Source organism: Vulpes vulpes, chromosome 14 (genome assembly GCF_048418805.1).
Source record: "Vulpes vulpes isolate BD-2025 chromosome 14, VulVul3, whole genome shotgun sequence".
Lineage (NCBI taxonomy): Eukaryota > Metazoa > Chordata > Mammalia > Carnivora > Canidae > Vulpes > Vulpes vulpes.
This window is the reverse complement of record NC_132793.1, coordinates 30,074,500-30,095,635: the sequence shown is the minus strand read 5'-3', so window position 1 is coordinate 30,095,635 and position 21,136 is coordinate 30,074,500. Positions and strand designations below refer to the sequence as shown.

The following is a 21,136-nucleotide window of genomic DNA, read 5'->3' as shown; positions in this document are numbered from 1 at the left end:
CGTGGTATTCTAGCACCTAGCCCCCAAAGAAGTGTGCACGTGTGGTATTTTAGGCCTGGGAAAAGCTGACTAGAGTAAATGGGGAGGAGCCTTCTGCCTGGGCCTGAGAGAGGTCTTTGGAAGTGGCGAGTTCTGTTTGGGATGTTTGACAGAGAGCAGCGCCCCCTTCTGGTCAGTGTCCAGCTCTGCGCAGAGCCGAAAGCACTCTCCCTTTTTTGAACCAGCCCCCTCCACTACTCCTCTATTGGGGTCCTCTCTTGTGAGGTATCAGCAGGCTATACCCCACCTGAAGCATAAATGCTTTATTGTCGCCTTAGGGTTCTCAGGCAGGTGGGCAGCTGCACGTCATGGGTGGGGAGGTAATGTCCCAATGGCACACTGAGTTGATGGCAGAGCCAGGATCAGCCCTTAGTTCTCCAGTCTCCCTACAGTCCTCCAACCTCCTACTGTCGGTGGCTGGGAGAGGGTGCAAGCGGGTCATTCATAGGCTGCCCTTGGGGCCTTCTCAGATGAGTCATTTGCCCTGATTGAAGGCCCCCCAGCTGGCTTCCCCCACATCTTCTCATAAGTGCCTTCATCCCGTATCCTTCTCATTACTTCTCATTAGCCTGTTAATTGAGGCACTTTAAAGATTAGCAGTCATACTCGGATGGCCAGTACCACACCCGGGGAGGTCCCATACCCCTGTGCCGCTTGTGCCAGCCTCCAGCCGTTTATCTACACCGTAGGGTTTCTCTGTCCAGTGCCCTGTGCTGGCTAAGCCCATCAGTCCATGTGCTGGGCTCTTCAGGCCCAAGCTCTGCACATCCCCCGTCCTCCTGCAGCCGCCCTGGCCGGCCTCTCGCAGCTACCTCCACCTCCCACCCCTCCACCCACCCAGTTCAAACCGTGGTTTGGTCTTCTGGTGCATGCTGCCTTCGAGGTCACGTGCCCCCTGTGGGCACACCGTCTTACAAACCTTTTCCCAGTCCTTGACCTCAGCCCTTGGCAGAGCATTTCAGCCTTCCAGTCAGCGGACCCGGGCCCAGTTCCAAAGCTAGAGTCTGTCCCCACCCATCCTGCGACCTCATCTTCCCGGGCAAAAGGGAGGGGGAAGAGGCGCTGACTTCAGAACCAGCAGCTTTGTCCACCCGAGCCGGCGCCCCAGACCCGGGACCCAAGAGGGCGGGGCCCAGCACAGGGTGGGGCTTGGCACCGCGCCCCGCGCGCTCCCTCAGTGGGAAAGAAAGTCGATGGCGGCGCGCACGGAGCGATTGGTGCTGACGTCGACGGCGGTGACCTTAATCTCGGTGTCGCCAAACTGCATGGCGGCGCGGATCTCGCGGCGGCCGGGGACCGCGCCCTCGGAGGGCTCCAGCTCAAGGCTGAGCGCGCCGCACTTGCGCACGCCCGGGTCGGTGATGAAGCGCGCGTCCTCGGCGGCGCAGCAGTACAGGTTGATGAGCACGCGCCGCTGGCCCGGCCGCGCTGGGCAGTAGCTGCGTCTCACCTCCTCGCCCAGGGCCACCGACTGCTCGGCGGCCACGAAGCGCTCGAAGACGTCGGTGCACCAGCGGCGGCCGTCGCGGACCAGCAGTTTCTCGGGCGGGTGGCGCCCGGCCACGAAGCGGTTGAGCACGCCCACGCCGTAGGTGAGCGGCGAGCGGCGCACGCGCACCACGCCCGGCGCCTGCCCGAACAGCACGGCGCCCTTGAGGATGGTGAGACCCACGTCGTGCGGGACCACCACGCGCAGGCCGCGGGCGCCCAGCGCCGTCTGCACCGCGTGCTGCAGCACGGCTGACTCGGCAAAGCCGCCCACCAGGAACAGCAGCTTCACGCCCTGCACCTCGGGCCGCGCCAGCAGCGCCTCTGCGGGGGGGGGGGGGGGGGGGGGGAGGGGGGGAGGTGAGAGCTTGCAACAGGAGGTGAGAGAGCACCAGCCGCTGAGGCCGCCGCGCTGCGGCCACAGGCCCCTCCCCTCCGCCATCCTGTACGCAGCTGGCAACTAGAAACTAGCTATTTCACTCAAACAGTAGCCAGGTTCTGATGAAGAAAAACCGAGAGTTTTCATTTAGTGCTTCTGGCAGTCTTCGCGGGCTCTGCTTCCCCAGCATGCTACCCCCTTTCCTCTCCCACCACAATGTGGAGGGCTAGATAAGGATACGCATTTACAGGTACTAAGTGTCTACTGCCGACTGTGTGCGCATCTCTAGATGTTTCAGCTCATTGAAATCCCTGGGATAACAGTTTTGGGAACCCAATACTATCGCCCTGTTTTATAAGTAAGGAAACCAAGGCATCAGAGGTTCTGTCACTTGGAGAGACTATGCATATCATCCCTCCTAGTTCTTAATACCCACCACACTGTGTCCTCCAGGTGTTCCAGATGATTCTGGGTCTCATTGCAGTGTATGGATGTGTGGATGTGTCCAGGCACTAATAAGGAAGAATCATTTCTGCACCTGAGTGTGAATGCGGGGGTTAGTGGAGGACCCAAGCTCAGGCACTCACCTATGTGCTGGATGATCCCACTGACGGTGGGCTGAAAGAGCTCGTTCATGGCCTCGCAAGACATCCTGAGCATCCCCTGTGAGGACCACTTCACGAAGTTCACGCTGTTGATGAAGGGGGGCACAAGCTCATGGGTCAGGGTCCAGGGTTCTTCCAGGGTTCCTGGAAGGCCAGTGTGGCTGGGTACTGACTGCAAATTGTGTGTTCTTCCAACCCCACTCCCTCAGGGGCTTTAGCAGCCCGCCTGCGTTCCAGGCATGAAGTCCCAGGAGAGGAGCCTCTCTTTGCTTCTGGGCAGAGGAACAAAGGCACACTGCCTGGTACAGGGTGTGTGTTTGTGTGTGGCTGTCGAGGTGGGTGTGGTGCAAGGAGAAAGTTACTGGCCCTTCCCCCAGGCTCAAGATTTGTGCCCCAGTTGGCACCCGGGTTCTAGGGATTCTAGCTGGGATGCTCATGCCCTCCGCCTGCCGTCGGCTGGCAAGAAATGTGCACGGGGCAGATGGGGCGGATTCCCACTGTCCTCTGAGACCCACATCCTCCCTTGCAGGGACTTTCCCCAGCCGCAAACCCTGGTTTGAGTCCGTGGTCCCCGGGCCCACCTGCTGCGGCGCAGGGCTGTCTCCACGTTGTGCCCTCGCTGCTTGCGGTAGAAGTCGATGAAGGAGAAAGGCAGTGAGATGTTGAGCGCCCCTGCACGGTGCGGGCCTGCCGTGCGTTTGCGGGCCTCGAAGGCGATGGTCAGATCCACCCAGGCTGCCGGCCGTTGCCTTTTGAAGGTGGTGATGAAATCCTCGCCGAAGATGCGGCCCAGCAGCTGCTCAAAGGCCAGGTCCACGCCCACCGCGCCATAGGGGCCGCCTGGGGTCGGGCAGGGGAGAAAGGGGACGTCGGCGCAGACTCCGCCGCCAGAGGGCGGTGGCAGGGCCCGCGAGCGCTGGGTACCCAGCGTGCTGCCTGGCTGGCTACTCACCGGATGCCTTGTAGAGTTCCTTGAGGGTGCCATGTGGCTGCTCCAGCTGGTGCACGGTCAGGTCCACCGTGCCTCCTCCGCAGTCTGCCACCACGTAGCGGTCTCCTGTGGCGGCGAGCGTGAGCACATACTCCTGGTCTGCTTTGCACCCTCAGCTCTGCTCCCCTTCCAGATTCACCCAGCCCCCAGCCCTGCCCCACACCAGAGACCCTTGCCTGCGGGGAGGATGGGAGTAGGAGTGGCTGTAAGGGGCTTCAGGTAGTTGAAACTTAGGCCACCGGGAAGGGGTGCAAGGGTTTTGGGGAAAATGTTTCCAGGACTCTATCCGCAGAGAATCCCACAGAGAAGTGGGAGTTAGGGGCGAGGCTGAGTGACATGGAGGTGCAGGTGACCATGGGGAGACTACCAGGTTAGGTGCAGCTGATGGAGGAGTAGGGGCAGGGTTTCTAGGGTCTGGAACCCACTTCAAGAAGGTTCCCTTGCCCCTACGGTTCCCCTCAGGGCCCAAGAAACATCCCTCTGTCCCCCCACCTGCTTGCATCTCTGCCCACAGCTCTCCAACACCAGACTCCACCAGGAATGTACGGCTGTGGCGGGACTTGCGCAGCTGCTCGCGGGCTGGGGTGGGGGTGGGGAGGAGAGGGACAGCAGGACAGTGGGGTTAGAGGGAGGTGCCTCAGCTACCAACCTTGACCCCCATCCTCCCACCAGTACCCTCCATGAGTATCTGGACCAGCCAGTTCTCCTGAAACTCCTGCTCTACTACTTCTAACTAGGAGAAGGCAATGTTGAACCTCAGAGGGTACAGAAAAACCTGATGGGGTAACCAACAGCTGAGGGGAAGTTTTTCTGGCTACAGTACATTCCCTTAACGCTGGCAGGCTTGAGGCATGGCAAAATCAGGGTTGGGACAGTTTGGAGGACCTGTGTGTAGCTGGGGGAGGTGGGGAGAGGTTGGTCCTGGGTGATCCAGGGGAGCCTAGCGTTAGGGACCTCTCCTACTTACAGGAGATGGTATCTGGGAGAGTGACTAAGATTGACCATAGCTGTCTCAGGGGCCCAGTCCAGGGACACTGGAGCTGGAGCTTGGTAGCAGGAGCTCAAGGCTATTGTGGGGGAAGGGGAATGACAGCTGATTCAGTGGCTATTTAAGACAAAACCCTTAGAGACCACCTTTGGCTCAGAATGGGAGCTGACTTCCTCATTGTCAGTACCTGAGCACCCCCCCTCAGGACAGATTGTTTCCCCCTACCCTCAGATTCAGGATGGGGGCTGAGTCCTACCCTCCTCAGACAATGATCCTCCAGGGCAACATGAAATCTCTGTCCTCAGATTGGGCTTCCCCAGGTCAGGGCTGTGCCTCCTCCCTCAGACTGAATTGCACCAGAGATGTTTCTGCCCTCTCAGATTGGGCTAGAGGTGGGGGAGGAGGGGTTATCTCCTCTTTATGTTGGACATGGCCAAGCCTCTGGCCTCAGTGACCCTCCAACCCTCCAAGGGCAAATGTAATACCACTGGGTAGTGCCCCTGGGGGCAGCTCACCCTGCCGGAAGCTGGAATCGATGGAGCGACGCTCACCCAGGCGTCCACTGCCTGGAGCCCGGCTGCTTAGGTCCAAGAGCTGGTGTAGACGCAGCTTGCGGCAGTAGACAGAGGCAGCCTCTGGCTCCAGGGCAATGAGTAGTTGCTCTGCATCTTCCCTGGACACCAGGCCAGCCTGGGGAGAGGTGGTGGGCAGGGCCAGGGAGCTCTATGGGCCAAGTGTCACACCTAAGATGGCACCTCTGGGCAGGCAACCAGGGGCTGTGGGGCTCCTACCACCTCTCCATCACACCCCACCCATGGTGGGCCTCTCGCCCCCCCCCCAATGCTGCACACATGTGGAACTGCCTCCCAGCCACCCTGTGACCAGGCTGGGGAGTGGCACCGCCACTGCCAGGAATGCCATGGGGTTGCCCAGGCGGAAGAGACCCTAGACAGAGTGAGAAACCTAGAGCACCTGGGCTCTGTCCCTCCAAGCTGCCCAAGGTGGCCCAGGATGCAGCAAGGTCCCCTTCACATGTGCAGGGCTGGCCAGCTGAGCACCAACTGAAGACTCTAGCACAGTGTGTATGGGGGTGTAATGGCCAGGCCACCAATTAGAGGAGATGGTATGTGTGGGGGGTCCCCTTTGGCTCCATGAACCCTCGTCCTTCATGTACCTCACCAGGCTGGTGGCAGAGAATACCCATTGGCCTCCTCACTCCCAGAAGAACTTGCTTCCCCAGAGAATCAGATACAGGCACCAAGAGACAACAGTAAAATTCCAGGTGCCAGGACAGGTCAGTTGAGGGGAGAAAAACACTCGGGATCTTCTGCTTCTTGTATCAGGACAGGGGATCCCTGTGGGAAGTACTCTATGGTTTTGTGGGATTCCCTGGATTCTGACTGGGTGGGGGTTGGGGATGGGTGGGTATCTAGACTTCCTGTCCAGGGTCAGCCCTTCCTGAACTGGCAGCCATGGAACAGTGTGGGAGGAGCCAGGGTGGATAAACCGGCAGGGGGCACTAGGGTGGGGGGCAGTGCTTATCCTGGCTGGGCACAGCCTTGCTTTCATCCTGGTCTCTGCAGTAGGGATGCCCACTACCTCAGGGTGAGCTCCTATAAGCGCAGGCACACACAGATCTGACACCTGAAGCATACCTGGCCCATGGTGGGTGGTGGTTGGGGGCTCTGATATCTTCCAGGGGGTGCACTGGCAGGCCTTTTGGAGGTCCTAGGATGTCCCCCAAGGACCAAACAATGAGTCTTGCTCTGGAAGGTTGTGCTTCCCTACTTCCTCACTCCATCTCACTGGAGGTGTGGGGACTTGACTTGTGTACCCTTCCCCCCATTCTCCAGACCTTTGGGCATCTCTTATGGTAGGAAGCCCAGCTTTGGTCCAAATCACTTTCCTTCATCGTCTCATAGTCCTGTGTCCCTTGCTCAAGAAATTACAGTGGTTGAGGCATGGTGGTGGGGTCCCTGACAATACTGGTGCTGGCTGAGGTGGAGGAAACCATCTCACTTGGAGAAGTTTCCCGCACACCCCCCAGCAACCAAGACGGACTGACGGATATACAGAAAGCCAGGTGCCTTGCCTCACTGTGGTCAACTGCTGGGTACAGTTCTCCCTCTAGCACTCTCCATGGGATGGGGCTGAGGCTAGACTCCAGTTGAGACCACATTCCTGCTCGGGTCTTTATCCTGTCCATTTCCCTCATTCCTCTTTCTCCTGAGAGCCCTTCTTCAATATACCACGTGCACAAGAGTCCCTGTCTTGGGCTCTGCTTCTAGGGAACTTAAGACACCGGCTAAGCTGGCTTGGCTGTGCCTCTTGTCCCCCTGCTCTCTGTTCCTGCAGACTCACACCCTCTCCTGGGGGCAACAACCATCCAGTGTGCCCAGCAGGAGAAGGCCAGAGGTCTTTACACAATGACTGGTCCCAAGGGTGGTGGGTAAAGAAGGGCCTGGGACCTCCCTGGAGCCCTCCCCAGTGATGCCCCCTGCTTTGCTTGCCCGTCCTCACCAGGTAGGCAGCCTCACGCATGAACTGCTTGGCAGGCTGTTTCCAGATGGCAGGCACTGTCAGCACCCAGCGCACAGTGTCCTTCTCTGGCAGCGATGGACACTGCTCCCTCAGCTCCTGGAGCAGGAGGGGGCAGTGAGGGATAAGCTGGCTTGGGTTGGGGTGGGGGGTGTTTTCAGCCTTCAGGGTATGGGAGCTGGAGGAACTACTCAGGCCTCAGCACGGACTTCCCAGCTGAGTAGGAGCAATTCCTAACACCCCCTTCCCCAAGACCTGTGTGTCTCCCGCAGGCTTCATCAGATGGGAAGGCAGGGGCCAGAGAAGATAATTTCTGACCCCTGATGGATAGGCTGAGAGGAGAGGATGGACCCCGGGGGTCCCTGCCTCGGTGGGCAGGGGTGGGGCCAGAGCGCACCTGAAGGGCATGCTCCTTGAAGAAGCGCAGGGCATGGGCGAACACCTCCAGAGCTGGCATTTTCTTTCCATTTACAGCCTCTAGCTGGGTCTTCAAGGTGAGATCCTGGCAGGAATATTAGCAATTCTGCAGAAGGTCATAGCTCTGCCCCCATTGCCTGACGACCTCTCTCTAAAAATCCCCCCACTTCCTGGTGCTTCCCTTCTGAAGTGTCCTTGCTAATTCTTTAGTAGCTCTGGCCCCAGCCCCTCTCGTTAGCCCCGCCCCTCATCCAATCCTGGCCCACCTCTAGCCCCGCCCTCTCAGCCTCCCCACCCCCCTCACCTCTGCTCCCCCTACAGGAGCCCCTTCCTTTCCCCTCCTGACCCCGCTTCCCTGGCTGGATTGGTCCCCAACCGGTGCGTGCCTTACAGTGGCACTGTGGATCTTCATCTTGAACTTCTCGAAGTAGAGCCAGTCTCGTGCCTCCTCAGGGTCCAGATCGTGGTAGTAATCGCGGGCGGTGTAGCCAAAACTGTGAAAGGCGCCCTCCGGGGTCAAAAGCAGGCAGGTGGGGGTCTTCTGGTGGGCCACTCCTGGGTCCCCGCCCTCCCATTTCCTGTGGAGGCACAGGGCTGTCAGTGCGGTCCAGTGAAACCTTCCCTTCCTGGGGTTGGGAACCAGCTCTGTGATCAGCTGTGTGACCTTGGGCAGACCACCTAGCCTTCCTGAGCTTCAGTCTGCCTACATGTAATATGGAAATAATACCTCTTAGGGTTCTTGTGAAGATGGTGCTTGGCATCCACTTAAATCTCCATAAATGCTGCTCATGGGATCCTCCCTATCCCTGGGCCACAGGACCCATCAACATTCTCAGCTCCTGCTTCCACCCATGAGGTGCACCATTGGACTTCACTTTGCTGTACTCTTAAGCAGCAGCAGGCCATCATCCACCTGTCTGGGTCTGGCCTCCTGACGTATCCTTAGAGGACACTAGCAAAAGCTTTCTCCCAGCCAGATGGTATGCCCCCTTCTAGGCTGTCTTCCACCACCAAGGTCCTTCAAGGCATTGGTGATCATTCCTATCTGACCCACCTTTACAGCTATCCCCAAGTTGACTGCACCCCAGCAGGGCTTCAAAACCTGAATCAGATTCCAAACCTCCCCATCTGCAGGTGCCATCTGGATCTCCACCCAGAACTCCCTGTCTAGTTCATTGGCTTGAAACTTCTTTTTCCCTTCCCTCTGCCTTTCTCTGATGCCTGGACCCCTCTAAGCCAAGCTTGTCCCTGCAGCCTTTAGAGGAAGGAACTGGGAATATAGGCAGAAGGAACAGCATGTGCAAAAGTTTAGAGGTATGAAAGAGCAAGGAGAACTAGCTATTGTCCCTTCTGCCTAGATTTGTGGTAGTAGCAGTGGTGACCGCCATTCAGTTTCTGGTTCAGAGCTTTTCATTCACGCCCAGGAGCTACATACCCTTGAGGTGACTGGCTAGGGGCCAATAGCTCAGATCAAGGCTCACATAGACTTGTTGGAGAGTCATCACTCCAAGGAGATCAGGTCCTGCTCCTAGAAGATGAAGCTACCACCTGGGAAGTAACCATCCACATGCTTGAAGGTAAAGTCCATGGTTCCCTGGGCCATGCTGGGAAAGTAAGAGTGCAGACCCAAAGTGGCCAAATAGAAGAAAAAGACGATAGGCCAGGCCAAACAGTGGATGCAGAACTGGTGCTTTCTTCTTCTTTTTTATTTTTTTAAATATTTTATTCATTTATTCATGAAAGACACACAGAGAGAGGCAGAGACACAGGCAGAGGGAGAAGCAGGCTCCATACAGGGAGTTCAATGTGGGACTCAATCCTGGAACCCCGGGATCACACCCTGAGCCAAAGGCAGGTGCTCAACCACCGAACCACCCAGGCATCCCAGAACTGGTGCTTTCTTAATGCTGTGTCCACATTTGGCAAGAAGAAGGGCCCTAGGGCCAACTCTTAAGTCCTTTGTAATCCTGTCTTTCTCTAATAAAGCCATTTAGCCCAGTCAAAGAGAGAGAAAAAGGGAGAGAAAGAGAGAAAAGGAGGAGGAGATGGCGGAGGAAAGGTCACTGGTCTCCATGTGGCCACAGACTGGAGGGAGAGAAAAATGGAGAAGAAAAACCAGAGAGGAGGATATTGCTACCATCCAGGTGAGAGAGGGGAGAGCTAAACTTAGGAGTGGTGGCCATGGAGAGAAGTGTCTGGGTATTCCAGAGATATTAGGGAGATGGAAATGACAGGGCTTGGTGGCTGGTAGGGTTGGGGGAGGGTTTGGGAGGAAGCCAAGAAGTTTTCCAGTTACTTCCCATGACTGTCTCCTTCATCAGACAATGTCCTTTCTTGGTCCTCAGCCCCAGCATGGAGTCCAGCATGGTCTCAGCTGTGTGTGTTGACAAGCGTGCCGGCTTGGATGCCCTGCAGCTCCTAGAGGGTTTTAAGTGCCCAGAGCCTTTGTGGCTTGATATGGATGTGGATAGAACAGAGAAAGGGGAAGGACAGTTCATGCAGGTCAAGTCCCTTGTATCTTTCGGGAAGTGACCCTAATGTTTGTCTCTTCATCCACCCTGCCATCTCATCCTCCCAGGCCCTGGGGAAGCCCCGTTGCTCCCCCATCCCAGTCTGGGTTGGAGCTTTGGGGTCTTCTAGAAGGGTCTTCCACCTACTGGCTGCAGCTTCACTAAGACGCACTCAGAGAGGGGATCCCTGGGTGGCTCAGTGGTTTAGCGCCTGCCTTCGGCTCAGGGCGTGATCCTGGAGTCCCGGGATCGGGTCCCACGTCGGGCTCCCTGCACAGAGCCTGCTTCTCCCTCTGCTTCTCCCTCTGCCTGTGTCTCTGCCTCCCTTTCTCTCTCTCTGTGTCTCTCTCATGAATAAATAAAATTTTTTTTTTTTTTTAAAGACACACTCAAAGAAAAGATCAGGGTCTTGAGGCCTAGAGGGGAGTGTCAAACAAAGGCATTGTTCAAACAAAACTTATCAGAATGGGTTTTTTGCACATTTCTTTCATAACAACTGTGTGGCCTGTCAACTCAGTCAAGCCTCTGATCCTTCACATCTCCGACCTTAACTGAGGTGCTCAATCTAGGAATCTGCCTGTTGACCACACACAAAGCGCAGCACAGGCTTTCAAGGAAGATACTCATTGCAGCACTTTTTGTAATAGTGAAAAATGAGAGGGGAAGAAACCTCCTAAAACTATCAGTAGAAAAATCATGACACATATGTACTTGTGGGATACTATGCAGCTTTTAAAAGAAATTGTGGCTTTAACAGGAGCTGATATGAAGAACAGCTCTGTCAAACAAGATGCACGTCTAGATCCCAGGGGAGCCAGGCAGCTACCTGGTTTTTGTTGTTTGTTTGGTTCCTTTTTCTTTTTCCTTTTTTAAGAAAAAATAAAGCAGGTGAATTAAAAAAAAAAAGAAAAGAAAAGAAATTGTGGCTTTATGTGTTGACATGAAACATCTACAAAAGAATATTGCAAGTTTAAAAGTAAGGCAAATCTTATGATATCCCACTTTTATTTAAAAAACACATATATGTGCATCTCTCTGTGTGTGCTAAGGATGGAGGGAGCTCTGGGGAGATTCCATGTGTCCTCAGTGACAGTCTTCTGAGACCAGGCCCATCCCAGGGAGTGAAGACCCCGGCTCCCATCTCCCAGCCCAGCTACCCTCACCTCATCATATGGATGGCTTCAGGATCACTGGCAAAGCTGAAGGCATAGCCACTGGAGGTGGTGCCAAAGTCGATGGCCACCACCACGGAGAAAGGAGCATGCTGTGGGGTTCGGGCCTCGGGCTTCTGTGAGGGCGAGACCCAGAGTTAAGCAGCAGCCTGAGGGCCCGACTGACTGCATACCCAAGCCCCTCCTCTCCTCTGGCTGTGGTCCAGACTGGCCCTGGCTTCTGTTACCTGTCCAGGCTCCCCTCGCCTCCCACGCTCCAGGCTGAGCCCTGGAGCTGCCAACTGCTCAGAATCCCAAAGGCCTCTCAGGTCGCCCTCTGCAGCTTTTGGCTTAAGCACTGGTTTTCCTCTTTCAGTTCTCTGCCCACCTTCTGCCTGGCCATTCCTGAGCCCCACCCCCATCTCACAGCTCCTTGGGACAGCTTTAGTAACACAAGAATCTGTGTATATTTGACCCCCCAGATCTTTGTGGCCACAGTGAGACAACCAGACTGTGTCGGTTTTGTGGCAGAGAAGAAAGGCCTGTGCACATGCACACAGTGGCTCCTTCCTTCTCCCAGGCCAGGCCTGGGCTCTCTGAGAACAAGGGGGGTCCTCAGGCTGGATCACTAGGGTGACACCACCTTGGGTGGGGTGACCCAGGGAGTTTGCAGGGGCGGGTTATATCCTGTATACTTCAAGTTAATAGTTTCCAAGCTAATTTTTAGCAATGTGTCTTCTCTTCCCCAGATAGAACTTGTATTCGGGGAGGGCTATGGGTGACAGGACGTTGAGAAACTCTGAAAGGCCCAGTGCTCTAAGGCCCTAAAGTAACTACATGCTCAGATGTCCCCCTGCCATAGGTGGGGTCTGGTCCATGGATGTCATCCCAGAGCAGGGCTGTTTGGATGTTAGTTCTGTGGGGCTCACCTTAGTAGACTTGTTACCTCTATAGTCCAAGGTCACCTGAGGCTGACTCTTCTGGGAGAGACATGACTGGAGTGTGCTGGGGCAAGAGGCATGGCACCACTCCCAGCCCACCCCAGGCCCCACCAGGACTCTGCTAGACACCAGGCTTTGCTCTCTGGAGCATGACCCGTCTCCATAGCATCCAGGCCACCCACCACCAAGATCCTTGCTCCCAGGCTTACTGGAGACTGCGAGGGTGTGAGTGGGGCGATGCCACAGCTTTCCTGGGTCCTTGGGGAGCCCGGTGGGCTGGGCACAGGGGACCGCTCAGGGCTAGAGCCTGCAAAGAGAGGGCAAGTCACTCTGGCACAATCAGGATAGGGGCCGATGGCCTGGCACTAAGAGGTTCTCCATCAGTCCTCACTGGGCTGAGACAAGAGGCACCTTGCTGGGGAAGTGGGTCTAGTGGGGGAGGGAAAAGACAGAAGAAGGGGCAGATGGAGGGCCTGTAAATCAATTTGAGGTTATCTACCCCTGTAGGGTGGCCCAGGCCTCACCCGGTGACTCCTTGTCTCCCCCAGCATCCCTCAGACACAGCAAGGGGAGGGGGGAGATGGAGAAGCATTATGGGGGATGGAGGAGACTGAGTCCAGAGCCAGAAGGGCAGAAGAGATGGGGTGAGTGGGCTCCTGGGGCAGAGGTGAGGGTGGAGGGCAGAGAAACCAGGGAAGACGGGGAAGCACAGAGGGAACTGAGCAGGAGGTAGGGCTGCTCCCCTCCCCAGTAGCATTTGGCCACATGGTTCTAATCAGGAGCTGAAGGAGCCACCCTCCCACCCTCCCTCCACTAAGGGCCAAGGATGGTCCCAGCCAGCTGCCTGGTGAGGACCAAGAAGGGGAATGGAACTCCCCTAGCCCAGCCCTGAGCTGGGGGTGCCCACAACACTAGGACGTTGGCTTCTGAGCCTCCCTTTACAACATGCGGAAACCTGGAGCTGGCATTTGGGGGCAGGAGGCAGAGCAGCTCCGGAAGGCAGCCCCAAGTCTGGCTTGTCAGGCAGCTCAAGGGCCTGCCTGGCCAGACATCCCCTGGGTGGGGGCTGGTGGCTCATCACCACCACACCAGGGGTACTGCGGCTGCCCCGAGATTTAGGTGTGGGGATAGGGAGGCTGGCCCAGGAGGCTCATGGGGTCTGGTGTGCAGACTCATTGGCATGTCAAACATGTCTGGCTGGCTTTAGGCTGAGCCAGGGCCAGGGTCTGTGTTCCTTCAGCAGCTGTCCTGCCCTGAGAGGTCCTAGCTCTCCCTGGCCTTGGGGCACCCCAGGGAACATATGTGAGGCATGGTGGGGGATGCTAGGAAGTGCCTGGGTAGGGCCAGAGTCTGTCCCAAGGTGCTGGAAGGGCAGGGGATGGTGGCCACTCTCCCAGGGCTCCTTTCTCTAGGCGGTCAGTACAGGCCCAGGCCCTGCCACCAGCTCCAGCTTGAGGCGCCAAGTTGCTGTAGCTCAAGCGGAGCTGGGGACGGGAGGCAGGAAGGAAGGCCCAGCCCGCCAGGTCTTTGTTAATGGACTTCCTGAGGAGTGTCCCTCCTGCCTCCTGGCTTCCCACCCCTGCAGAGAGCCCAGAGCCCGTTCCCAGGCCAGGCCACAGGCAGAAGTGGGTGCACACATGCAGAATTCTGTGCATGCAGACCCACCTGCCAATATATATGCACTGTCACAAAGGTCCTGCGCACAGAGACTGGCCCGCAGGCAGAGAGACAGACAGACAAACACAAATACACTACTACCAGGTCCCATGTTCACAGAACTTGCTCAAGACGTGCACACATACACCCGGTCCTGTGAGTGTTGGGTGCACACATTCACAGACATACACTCACGCACACAGTCCTGTGTCCACTTGCTCAGAGTGGGAGAGACACCCACATGCAGACTGGGGGTGGGTCTCAGTGCCAGGGCGGGTGGGGTGGTGGGTCAGGGCCAAGGTTGGTGAGGCAGAGTCTTACCGATGTAGAGCCCCTGCAGGCCCACGTCCGGGACAGCTAGCATCTTTGCAGGCCCTGTGACTGTGAGCAGGAACAGACAAACAGAACGGCATTTATTTGTTCTTTTGTTTCCTCCTTGAACGCTTATTTATTTTATTTGTTTACTTCTGGCTGGAGTCCTCTGAAATGAATCCCAGGCATCATGCTGCTTCACCTATAAAATCTTCAATACATCTCTCCAATAGATAAAGGCTTTAAAGACAACACTGCAACACCAGTGTCATGTGTAACAATATTAACAGCAATCCCTCAGGCTCATCTAATGTTTAGTTCCACAGTCCCTGCTTGTCTCAAAAATATCTTTTTAACAGTGGCTTTATTGGAATCAAGATGCTCCTAAATGTTTTCAAGTGCTCACTCTGTGCCAGGTGCTAGCAGGCATCAGCGACCCAGAGAGACACTGTTCCTGCCCTGGAGGCCCACAGCCCGGTGGGGAAACTGATTAGAGTCAGATAATCACCCAAGTGAATTTGAGATTACAAAGGATGCTGTCAAGGTCACAGCTGGATACAAACCAGGCAGAAAGGCTGGGCTGGTCTGATCCTGTAGGCAGGCCCCCAAGACCCTATTTTATTTTATTTTTTAAATTTTTGAATATTTTATTTGAGAGAGAGAGAAAAAGAGAGACAGAGAGAGGGCATAAGCAGGGGGGAGGGGCAAAGGGAGAGGGAGAAGCAGACTCCCCACTGAGCAGGGAGCCTCATGAACTTGATCCCAAAACCCTGAGATCATGACCCAAGCCGAAGGCAGATGACTGAGCCATCCAGGCACCCTTCAGGGACCCCACTTTAGATTTGGTTTTATATGAAGGCCAACAGCAAACCTTGAAAGGTTTGAAGTAGCAGAGCAGAGGTGGAGGCATGACTAAATTGGCATTTTCAAAAGTCCCTCTGGCTGTATGGAGAGTGCAGATTGCAGCAGGCAGCATGGAAGCAGAAGCCCTCTCAGGGCTCCAGGTGATGGATGATAGTGGTGGCTGTATGTCTTGAGACAGAAGCAGAGTTCTTGAGTTAGAGGTTAGAACCAACAGGGCCGATGACAGAAGATGGCCAGATTGGATATGGGGAATTAGGAAGAAGAAGATGTCAAAGGTGACATTGTCCAGTTTGAGCTAGGAGGTGGCCGGTGAGGTGGAGAACACTGGAGAAGGTCAGGCTGGCAGGGGCAAGGGGTAGAGTTCTGGGTACAATTTTGAAACTGCCAAGAGAACAGACAAGGAGCCAGGTGACATGAGATGCAGAAGTCAGAGAGAAAGCGGAGGTGGAGATGCGCCTTTGGGAGTCATGGTCAAGGGAGGCCTGGCAGGGAGTGGCGGGGGAAGAGAAGGGAGAATCAGCACAGAAAGGCTGTCTGGAGGAAGGCAGGCTGCCTGAGGAGACTGGACGCCTGCTATGGTTCCAGGGAAGATCTCAGATCTAAGACAAGCACTCGAAGCTAGATGCCTTTAGAAGTTATTAGATGAGCCTCGAAACACTTGTTTTCATTGGCCCAGAGCCAGCATTTCGGTGAATGATGGAGATGGGGTAGAAGTCAAGCAAGCCTCGGCAAGAAGTGAGAAGAGGGTAGGAGAATGCAGTGAGCATCTGCAAGAAGGTTGGCTGAGATCAGGGGCTGGTGTGAGGGCAGTAGCTGCCCCAACACAGCCCCAACACAGAGCTTGAGGAGGGGAGAATATGTTTTCATTTTCTTTCCTAAGATGGGAGGAACCTGAATTTGTGCCTGTGAAGTTCTAGGAGCCAGGCTAGAGGCAGCAGCATTTGGACCCCTGGGAGCTGTTAGACCCTACCCAAGAACTGCTGAGTCAGAACTTGCATTTTAACAAGATCCTACATGGTTCTATGTGCATTCGAGTTTGAGAGATGCCATGCAACGTACCTCTGGGCCAATCTTCAGATCACCCATGCTACTGTCCTCAGCTATAGGCCGGGCAGCCCCACTATACACAGGGGAGGCTGCTCAGAGCCCACTCCCTCTAGCCAGTGGCCCCATCAGGAGGTGTTGCTAACAGAACAGAGGCAGACACACAGAGCTGGGCACTGTCACACGCAAACGCACACACCCTTGCTCACACACAGTTTATACAGCCCAGCCCCAGGATGGACGGACACTTCGACATGTCCAGAATACTCCCCCATGTCCAGCACCATAGAAATTTCCAGACACTTGGAGCACCTGGGTGGCTCAGCGGTTGAGTATCTGCATTTGGCTCAGGTCATGATCCCGGGGTCCTGGGATTGAGTCCACATAGGTCTCCCCGTGGAAAGCCTGTTTCCCCCTCTGCCTATGTCTCTGCCTCTCTCGGTATGTCTCTTGTAAATAAATACATTAAATATTAAAAAAAAATTTCCAGACACTTGCAATCCTGCTGTCAGCAGAGGCGCACAATTTGATGCCCAGGAATGAGAATCACGAGAAAGATAGGGGCTGCTTGTGGGTACTCTGAGCAGCAGGGTGGTGTTAAGAAAAGGGAAAACCAATAGTAGGCATGGGTATGGCTCTTGAGAGCCAGAACAGGGGCTCAGTTTAGGGGGAGGGAGTGGTGTGCTGGAGGTGGTCCTCGCCAGCCCCAAGAGCTGATTCTGCATCTCCTCCCAACTCTGTATTCATTGACAGCACATGGGTGACTTGAAATCAGCCACAATGGAAGCATTTACACCACAGAAACTGGCAAACCCTCTACATCAGGTTTTTCTCCCTCTGAGAGAGCTGATGGTAAAACATTTACCAGCACACCACTGGAATGAGGACACAAGGGAGAGGCTGACAGCCCTGTTGGTAGTTTGTTTCAATTCTTCAGCAAACACTGAGCATTTCTTTGTTTCAGGCTCTGTGGTAGGAGGTTGAAGGAATGAATGAATTTTCTGGACCAATGCTATTGTATTTGGAGGCGAATCAATCTAGAACCACCAGGAGAAAACGACTCAGGAGTTATCACTCTAAGCTGGATTCCATGTCCAAACTGTGTGCCTACAGTCCTCCCAGCTGTCTGAAGCTGCTCCAGTTATCTCCCATCTCTGAGTATGTGGACACAGAGTGCCCCTCCCCTGAGGTCTCAGGGCCAGCAAAGGCCTATGATGGCACCTGGCCAGAGTGATTGTGTCATTTCTGTGCTTCATTGTCTTTCCTGTAAAATGGGTCACACAGGGGACTTGTGAAGACCAACAAGTCCAGGTAAGGAAAGTGGTTGATTAAGGGAGGACTTGAACAGGTGTGAGCAGTTTTCTTTTCCTTCATGGTGTAGATTTTGAATTTCCTCGTTAGAAGTTTTTGGTCTTTTTTTTTTTTTTTTTAAGATTTTATTTATTTATTCATGAGAGAGAGAGGAAGAGACATAGGCAGAGGCAGGAGAAGCAGGCTCCCTGCAAGGAGCCTGATGCGGGACTTGATCCCGGGAGTCCGGGATCATGCCCAGAGCCAAAGGGGCATGATCACGCCCCGAGCCAAAGTGGCTCAACCACTGAGCCACCCAGGTGTCCCAGAAGTTTTTGGTCTTATTAAGACTTTTATTCTAATCATTCTGAGTTCTGGAGGGAGGGAGGGAGAACATTGGCAGTTAAATCAATCTGTGTTAAAGAAGGAGGATCCTGATGATTCCTTGAGAGATGGAAGTAGAAGGGAGTGGCAGCCTCATATGTCTTTGGGACATCCCCCATCGTGCATACATACCCAGAAACACTTAAAAAGAATGTTAATCATGAAGCTCGGGACAACACTGGCTCCCCAAAGCTATGACTGGGCAGTATCCATAGCTGGACATGGGGCAAAGTAGACCCCCACCCCAGGGGCCCACTAATTCAGACTGGTGATGCTTATGGGTTTGAGCGTAACTGGGTGTGGTAGTCTGATTTATGCAGAAAGGAACTTCATTTCCTGGCTACAAGCACAGGCTAAACTCTGGCCCCAGCCTGACCCCAACCCTACCCACAGCCAGACCCTTAACCCTCCCATAGACTGACCCCTAGTCCTTGGCTTCATAATGATCTCCAATCTTCAGCTTCACGCTGACCTCTGGCCCTGACTTCTACCCAGTAGGTATGACCTACCCGTCACTGGGGACCAGGATGGGGTGTGGGTGAGTCCATGGACTCAAAACAGGAGACTCCCATTCCAGAGTGCTTCCCAGACTCACAAAAGCCTAGGACTTCTGGGCTGATGGAGAACATTTTCCCAGAATCTCTTCCTGGGAAAGGGGACGTTAAGGCTGAGTACTTACACCCCCAAAGAACACTGAGGGTGTGTAGAGTTGCTGGATTTCAGGACTCCACACATACCTGTCCTCTGCCCATGTAGACAAAGAGCCCACCCAGATCTTTACAGTTCCCCTCCCTCCCCTGTCTGCTTCCTTTCACTGGACCCTGCCTCTCCCATCCACTGTTCTCTGCTCAATGTCCTGCTGGCTCTTTAATGGAATAGGTCTCTGTCAGCAGGCAGAGAGGCCACAGGCATTTCTCCCAAGCCACAGATTGGACCAACCAGGGCCAAGGGACAGATTAGAAATGGCACCCAAAGGGCTGTTCCAGTCTGTTTCTGGAGAGGAACCCTCAAGACCACTAGGAGCTGTGGGGTAAGGGGGCTGCCTCTCCTGTGGTGGGGCAGGGGGAGGCATAAATGGCCTCCCATGGCCCCTCCCTGTCCTCAACTTTTCTTTCCATACATCCTGCCCCACCCCTGTTGGGTCCTCATCATTGCAGCAGCCAGTTCACAAACAACCTCTGTCCCACTGAGCCCAGGATCTGAAGCCCCTCCCCATCCTCTGCCCACCAGTCCCCCCATCACCTCCCTTACCTTCTGGGGCTCCAGAGCCCCTTCTGCTCTCACAGGGAGGCCATATTTTAGAGCTCCCTCCTTCGCAGTCTCTCTACCCCCCCCCCCCCACCGCTTGCTTTAACAGATCCGCTCCACTGCCTCTGCAGGGAGTGGAGACCCCACCCTACCTGGGCCCCTGAACTGGCCTCACAGAAAGAAACCAGAGGTCCCTGGTCAGGAGGCCTGCCCACGTCTGGAACTGTAGCATCCTGGCCACCCTGCCACTCTCGAGCTTCCCAGACCATAGGCCCTAGGAGCCCTTTCCCCCACCAGGTGACCCCCAAACACACACAGCCGGGTCTCAAGCCCCAGGTCTCCGTGTCTGGTCGAGCACTGTGTCCTCCACAAACTGGCTTATTGGAGCAGACCTCGGCCCCACTCCAGCCCCGCAGCCCCTCCCCTCCCTCCGCCCTGGGGTCTCCTCAGCCCCCGCCCTCCGCAGAGCCGGTGTGGGGTCCCGAAGCCCGGGTGGGAGCCCACGGTCACCGCTCCGACTGCTTTTCCGCACCCGCAGCCCCACTGGAGAGGACGGCTGGCAGCATCTGTCCCCAGCCCGGCCCCACAGGGTTAGGAAGCCTTTTTGGAGGCGGGGGGGGGGGTCTCAGCGGACAGCCCGGGACCCACCGGACGGCGCACCTCGCCGCCTGTCTCCTCTCGGGGAGCTCCGGCGCCCAGAACTCACCTCCGCGCTCCCGACAGCTCGACCTCCGTCCCGCCGCCTGGATCCCCGGCCCGCAGCCCGTGGCCGTGCCCCGCCGCGGCGGCCGCAGCCCTCGACGTGCGCCGGGCCGGTGCCTCCAGCTCGCCGCGCGCCCCGCCGCCCCCGCCCCCTCCCCCAGGCCGGATGGCCGCGCGCTCCCGGCCCAGATGTGCGAGGCCGGGGCGGGGCCTGCCTGCGCGGCCTCTCCGAGGGGCCCAGCCCGGCCCGCGCCGCCGCCCCTCCCCGCGCCCCCCTCCGCCCGCCCGCAGCTCCGGGGTGGGTGTGGGGGGCGGGCGAGGAGGGGAGGCGGAGGGAGGGAAGAGGAATTCCAGACCCCTGGTTGGCCTCCTGCGGCCGGCGGCGGCGGAGGGGCTCTGTCTGCCCGCCCCAAAGGGCCCACCTCGGGGCTCAGCTTAGCCCCTGGTGAGGGAGGGCCCGGCCCAGACCCCTCCTGTCCCCCGGTCCGACTCCTCTTACTTACAGTCCCCAATCCATCCCACCTTCCACGTGCCACCCAGCCCTAGCCTAGTCTCCAGGGTCAGACTGAAGGTGAGGTCAGCCCGTTGGGGCCCAGGCTGGGCCTGGCTCTCTCCTTGATGAAGCTTGGTCTGCACAGTGGGCCCCCACGAGGACCCTGGCTGGGCGCAGGTGGGACAGGGGCCAAGGGCTGCTTCTCAGCCACGTCTCCCAGCAGTAGGGGGGCTGGCCTCCCCCTCCCAGACGACGGCCCCACAGTTCTTTGGGCATCACAGTTGCCCCACTACCCCAGACCTTTGTAGGGGCCATTTTTTCCCTCCCTAGAGACTGTACCTCCTCCCCTACTGCGCATCTAAAAGTTCCTAAGCTTAAGCATTGCCCCTCCTAGGCATGTTGCCCTTACCATCAGGTCACTGACGTGGAGCACCCCTGTAGCCAGGTCCGGGGTAGGGGATGTGCTGTGCCACTCAGTTTGGGATGGCAGTACCTAGGCCAGTAAGCCAGCAGGGTATCCAATCAGCAGCCTCCCCTGACTGCTCCGGTGAGTGCGTGTCTGTGTGAATGAGCGCATCTCTGTGTGCCAGTGGCTGTATGTGTGTATCTGTGTTCATGTGTTAGTGTGTCTCTTGGGACATCTGTGTGACTGCATCTTTGTGTCTATGTATATTACATAATTGTGTCACTGTATCTTGTGTCTTTGTGCATGTGTTTGTATTTATGTGTGTGACAGGTGTGTGATGGGGGGCTGTTAGGTCTTCATGTCATGCCAGAAGCTGAGCAAAGCTGAGGAGGGTGGGGGTGGCTGCAGGTGAGGGTATGGGGAACGAACGGGCCAAGGGTCTGGCCCCTCCGATATAGCCCAGTCTCTTGTTTTCTTTTGCCCTTCAACTTTGGCTTCTTTCCATCCCCACCCTGAGCTCTACATTATTGGCTCATCTCTGAGGGCCAGGGCAGCAGGCTCTGAGCAAAAGTGAAGACTCATGGGAGGGGGTCTCCAGACATCAGCAGCATCCTACTTGGCATCCTTCACCTCCCCATCCCACGATTTCAGGCCCTCTCAGTATGATTTGGGAATTACAGACCCCACCCT

The 21,136-nt window shown here is 56.2% G+C and overlaps 1 protein-coding gene across 4 annotated transcripts; it reads right to left on the bottom strand.

The window, feature by feature from the left end:
- Positions 1–287: 287 nt before the first annotated feature.
- On the bottom strand, positions 288–19,684 carry HSPA12B (heat shock protein family A (Hsp70) member 12B). 4 transcript variants are annotated; one of them, XM_026012357.2, is made up of 13 exons: positions 19,552–19,684; positions 14,025–14,084; positions 12,257–12,354; positions 11,119–11,243; positions 7,837–8,023; positions 7,426–7,530; positions 7,011–7,127; positions 5,006–5,213; positions 3,995–4,081; positions 3,464–3,568; positions 3,093–3,351; positions 2,494–2,597; positions 288–1,851 (listed from the first exon to the last, which is right to left on the bottom strand). In XM_026012357.2, exons 2-13 carry the CDS (start codon positions 14,065–14,067, stop codon positions 1,214–1,216), a joined length of 2,076 nt encoding a protein of 691 aa, XP_025868142.1. In that variant the 5' UTR covers positions 14,068–14,084; positions 19,552–19,684; the 3' UTR covers positions 288–1,213. The 4 variants fall into 4 exon arrangements, with proteins under 4 accessions (XP_025868142.1, XP_025868144.1, XP_025868143.1 ...); XM_026012359.2 differs by having other exon boundaries at positions 5,042–5,213; XM_026012358.2 differs by having other exon boundaries at positions 5,006–5,180.
- Between the last annotated feature and the right edge of the window lie 1,452 nt (positions 19,685–21,136).